The 5,386-nt window shown below is 62.1% G+C and overlaps 1 protein-coding gene across 1 annotated transcript in view; it reads left to right on the forward strand.

Moving 5' to 3' along the window:
• Window positions 1–3,264, forward strand: part of CLTB (clathrin, light chain B) — a 6,233-nt gene extending 2,969 nt beyond the window's left edge. Inside the window, exons 4-6 of the mRNA XM_009333527.1 lie at window positions 1–87; window positions 527–580; window positions 1,075–3,264. The exon at window positions 1–87 is cut by the window's left edge and continues 34 nt beyond it. Coding sequence (XP_009331802.1) covers window positions 1–87; window positions 527–580; window positions 1,075–1,246 — 313 coding nt within the window. The 3' untranslated portion in view covers window positions 1,247–3,264. The remainder of the gene's footprint in view (window positions 88–526; window positions 581–1,074) is intronic.
• Window positions 3,265–5,386: the final 2,122 nt, after the last annotated feature.

Genomic DNA, 5,386 nt, shown 5'->3' on the forward strand with positions numbered 1-5,386 from the left:
GGAATGGCGTGAGAAGGCCAAGAAGGACCTGGAGGAGTGGAACCTACGTCAGAATGAGCAGATGGAGAAGAACCGGGCAAACAACAGGTATGTTGGGCTCAGCATGGCTGCAAGAGCTGCGACGGGAGCTGCTGTGCAGCCAGATCTGCCTTCCTGGGATGTCTGGGGGCCTCTGCCCCACAGTGGGGCCCAGCCCTGCGGGGACGGAGCTTTGCCAGGCAAGGGGAGAGGCCCCGGGGCTTTGAGCAGCTCCGGTGGCTGTGCAGAGCCACCCTGGCTGGGACCACACTGGGATCGCAGTGGGATCTCAGTGCCTCCTGCCCCCCGTGTGGGCCTCGCATCGGGGCAGGTTTGGGGCACTGTCTGTGCAGCCCTGCTGTCACCGGCAGGTTTTCCTGGTGCCGTGTATGCTGTGATGGTCACGCTCTTGCGGGAGGACGCTAACCCCCTCTCTGTTTCTCTCTTTCTAACCCTCTGCCTGCCTGTCTGCTCTGCGTTCTCTCTCTCTCTGTGCCTCGGGGGCTAGGATCGCTGACAAAGCCTTTTACCAGCAGCCGGACGCCGATGTGATTGGCTATGTGTATGTGCCTCTTATAGACCGTATCCTGCCCCACAGGGTCTGGGGGTCCTGGCCCCAGCACTGGCTGCCCAGCCAAGGGAAGGGGGGGAAGCTGGGAGGTACTGGGCCCTGGTGAGGTCCCGGAGGGAGGATGCTGCAGCTGAGTGTCTCCAAATAGTGGAGTCTTAGGAGGCAAGTGGAGCTCCTGGAAATGCCCCTGTGGGGGCTGGTTGAAGAGGCAAAGCTGTGGGGTCTTGTGCTTTTTGGGGGACAGCTCTGGGGGGTGGAGAAGTCTTGGGAGCAGGCAGACACCCCCGTGCCCCTGGATGAATGATATCTTGGGGGAGTGCAGCCAGCAGCAGCCTTGAGCATTGTGTGTCTCTGGATCCCGGAGGATCCTGAGCTCATCGGCTGGAGCAAGGGGACAAGAAGCCAGGACATGAGGGGTTCCCAGACAGAGGGGAGGGTCTCCTTGGAAAGGGATCTGCCAGTCACAACCCTCAACATCTCCGCAGGGCCTCGGAGGAAGCATTCCTGAAGGAGTCCAAGGAGGAAACCCCGGGCTCCGAGTGGGAGAAGGTGGCCCAGCTCTGTGATTTCAACCCCAAGAGCAGCAAGCAGAGCAAGGATGTCTCACGGATGCGCTCGGTGCTCATCTCCCTCAAACAGACGCCCCTGTCCCGCTAGCTGCCGCCTGGCACAGCCAGGAGCGCAGCAGAGCAAGGCCAGGCTCACCGAGCAGGGCGGCTTTGTGGGGCCAGCCCACGAGGGGCCTCACCCTGCCTGCCCCCTGCTCCCTGGTGTACGCCTCGGCTGTGCTCGAGTCACTGGTTGTAACTCTCCCCATGGTTTTCCTTTGCTTAAAAGGTGCATCGATCTCTTTTTACACTTATTTATTACTGTGGCATTTCCCCGAGAAGCGACGCTGGGTGGCAGAGTTGAGTTAGCGGCAGAGCCCCCGGCCTGGGCTCTGCGGGAGGTTGTGCCCAGGGGCCTGGCTGAGTGCGAGGGGGAACACCCCCCCCCGTGTTCCCCACCACACCCCTGTGCCGGGAATAAACCTGCCTGCGGCTGTCCTGGCGCTGGGCCAGTGCAGGCATGGCAGCCCCGTGTCTGGGCCTGGGTCCTAGCCCCAAGGCAGCGATCCTAGTGGGACCCCTGGCTCCCCTCTGCCTTTCCAGCAGGGTTTAGAGCAGAGCTGGCTGGGAGGGTGGAGAAACAGTCCTTGGCTCAGCTCCACGCCGCAAGGTTCTGCAGGGAGCATGGCCACGGCGTGATGCTCCTGGGCTAGCAGGGACTGAGGAATGTGAGTGCAGGCACCCAGGCTGGGCCGGGACTGCCAGCAGTTGCCCCAAGCCCAGCAGACCTCTCCCCAGCCTGGCCGTGCACCCCAAAAAGCTGGTGGGGCTCCGAGCAGCAGTTGCAGTGTCTGTGTCCCATCCATCCTGCGGGGCTACTGGTGCCAGGCAGTATGGTGGCGCAGGGCACTGGGAAGGGGCCATGGGGTGAGTGTGCAGGATGTTTCCTGTCCCTTCCCCAAGACCACCAGCAGTTGGAAATGTGGGGTGCCAGGCTTTGGGGGCCCTTAGTTCTGCTCTGCTGCTTCCCCTGCTGCTAGGATGGGAGATGGAGGCTGTGTGGTTGCAGGGAAGCACAAAGGAAGGTCCAGCTGCTGTGGGGCAGAGGTTGAGCCCCCAGCTCCCTAACCCAGGGGCCCAGAGCAGGATTGGGCAGAGTTCTGGGGCTTGTGCTGTCCCTGGAGAACAAGCTGCACATCTGTCTGCAGCTGCTTTGTGGCTTCTCTCTGGCACCCCGCTGGATTTGCACACCTAAGGCAGCGTGGCGAGATTCCTCAGGCCCACTCCCCCCCCCCACAGGTACACGCTTTCCGGCCCGAACACCGGCTTTCTCTCCTCTGCTTGGTGGGGCCGGCACCAGCCCCTCTGGCTCGGGGGCCCAGCCCTGGAAACCTGCAAAACTGCGTAGCAGGAGAGGGGCAGGCCTGCGTGCACCCTGCTGCGGGGCAGTCTGGAGCTTGTGCCCCGGATCTGGCCTGCCGGGGGCTTGGGAAGGGCTCACAGCGGTGGGCTGGGGGGACATGTAGCAGAGCCCACAAAACATTTGCTTGAGCCTCGCTGCAGAGCCCTGCTCAGCCAAAAAGCAAGTATGCAGAGCTCTCCTGCCCTGCAGCTACGGCTCAAGTCAGGAAGGTCACCTGCCCTGCTGCTGCAGCCCTCGTGGGGTGACCGGGCACCCCTGGCTCCTGGGCACAGGCTCAGCAGTGGGCTGGGAAGGGAAATGGGTGCACAGGGAGTCACTCGGTGTTATGTGCTGGGATTGTGCCACCTTGTCCATAGGGCTGATCGCTCTTACTCCGTCCCCCTGCGCTCCAGCATGCGTAGGCAGCTCTGCTGTGGTGCAGGATGGACACGGATGCATGATACCTCGAGACTTGGCTGCCTGCCTCCGCCTTTCACTGCAGAGCAGCGGGAAGCGCCTCTGGCTGCTTCCCAGGGGCAGAGTGCCCCCCTGCACTCTGTCCCTCCAGCCCCTGCAGGCAGCCGGGCCCCTGGGTGCCCCGGCTGCTGTGCACCCCATGGCAGGCAGGGGCAGCTCCCGGGGAGCCATGCCCACAGCTGTTCTACATCCCCTCGGCTTTGGTATCTGTGACTGTTCAAATCACCTGTTTCAATAAACCGACATCTCCAATCCTACAAGGCGCTGTCATCTTTCTGCTTCAGCAACACACACACGTGTGTTTAGGAGAACCCACAGCCACGAAGCCTCCTGCGGAAAGGACGGGGCTGGAGGAGCCACGTCCTACAGGAAAAAAGAGGAACGAGGGGAAGGGCCGGAGGGTTTGCGCTAGGGCGGGGCAGAAGCGCTGGCAGCAGGACCGGGGGGGGCTCTGCTCTGCCCCCGGGGAGCTGCAAGCTCCTGCTTGTCCAGACGGGCTGAGCTGCTCCCCAGCCCGCCGTGCCCGTCTCCAGGCAGGGATGCCAAGGGATTGCACTCGCCGCTCTGCCACGCAGATCTGCCCACCAGCTGCCCCTCACACCCCTGCCCCAAGCTGGCTGGGCTGGAAGTGCCAGCGAGGCAGCCAAAAGCAGCTGCTTGTGGGAAAGACGTGCTGAGCAGGCAGCCAGCCAGGGAAGGCAGGCAGCGCCACGGTGCCACAGCAGGCAGAGCACCGGGCTCCCTCCTGCTGAGGTGGAGCTCACACCGCTCGGCACCGGCAATGGCTTGTCCCCCCGCCCTCGCATTTCAGAATTCAGCTCTGGTGGGCGAGAGCCTTCACCCTGTCCTTGCCGAGGCCCACCAGCATGGTTCCCCAGATGGGACAAACCAAGCGCTCGTTCACGGGCAGAGCGAGTTTACCCCTCGCCCTCTCCTCCAGAGCCGCTTGTAAGGGCGAAGCGGGATCAGCGAGCTGCCAGGCAGCCAGCTGCAAAGCCACCGCAGGCCAGGGAGGGCCGGGGCGCAGGCACCAACGCGCAGACACCCGGAGAGCAAAGCCTGGAAACGCCCCAGGCAGCCCAACATCGCAGCACGGTTAGTAGTGTCTGCGCCCCTTTCCCCTGCGGAGGTACGCTCTGCCTACAGGCAGGGACAAGCCGCCGCAGCCACACAGCAAACAGAGCCTACGGCCCCATTTCCTCCCCGCTCTGCGGCCCTGACACAGGAGAGCAAAGTCCCGTTAGCCTCGCTGCTCACCAAACACCCCTGGTATGATCCAAGTGTTCCAACGCCAACGGCAGGACCTGGAGCCGCCCGTGACAATGTTTGTCACGACGCGGGCAGCGCGGCTCTCTCTGGGAACAGGGCACTTGCCCAGCAGCCAGTTCCAGCTCACGTGAAGCAGCGAGCTGCGCAGGAACCGACTCCCTGGCAAAAGCAGCCAAAGCAGCAGCACGTCCCAGAGAACGCGGCCAGGCCCTGTTTCAGAAATGCGAGTTCCCAAGAAGTTGTTTTCACAGGGAGTTACCTCTCTTGTGTCCTGCTTGCATCACCACAGCTTCGAGGCAGCCGTGCCTGCTCCCCTTCCTTCCTACACTGTTTACTCTTCTGGCTTCTCAACGCTCTGCAATCCAGTATCAGTCAGAATCTCGCTGCAATTCACTTTATTACTCACCGGTTGCAACCAAACAGATTACATACTGTCCCCAGGCCACTCACCCGCTGCTCATGAACTCTGTCCTGCCAGGATCAAGCCATAAACAGAGCTGTTCCTTCCTACCCGGGCAGCTCATTTCTCAAATGTTGGTGCACCGCCTGACTAAAGCCACACCTCAGTGCAGACCACGGCCCACAGGACACAATTTTAATAGACTGTGACAGCACCAAGCAGGGACAAGAGGTCTGATGGGGGTGGAGAGCCTTAGTGAGGCGCAGCCTCCAGTGCTGCAGGAGGATAAGCTCTAAGGGAATCAAAAAATGCCACGGTCCAAATGTCAGGTTAATCACAGGGGTGTATTAGCAGCATTTCCAGTGCTCTGGAACACAGAGCCTCTCTGACAACTGGCTCCACCGAGACATCACAACTGTCTCTCAGAAAACTCCATCCGCAGCCAGAATCCACCCTGCCAGCTGGGGCACCGGCTGGCGCCCGCCCGCCCGCCCGCGGCCGCAGCTTCTCTCTGGCCTGATTTCACTTTCTAGATTTCATGGCCGTGACCACCATGCCTCCCAGGAGGGCCGCGAAGGTGAAGCCCTGGGCCAGGATACGCGCCCGCATCATCAGCTGAGACTGACGGGTGTTGCCTCTCTTGAAGCTGATCAGTCCGTAGGTCAGGACGCCGACGGTGCAGAGGCAGCCTGCGGAGGAGG

Source organism: Pygoscelis adeliae, unplaced genomic scaffold, assembly GCF_000699105.1.
Source record: "Pygoscelis adeliae isolate BGI_AS28 unplaced genomic scaffold, ASM69910v1 Scaffold431, whole genome shotgun sequence".
NCBI lineage: Eukaryota > Metazoa > Chordata > Aves > Sphenisciformes > Spheniscidae > Pygoscelis > Pygoscelis adeliae.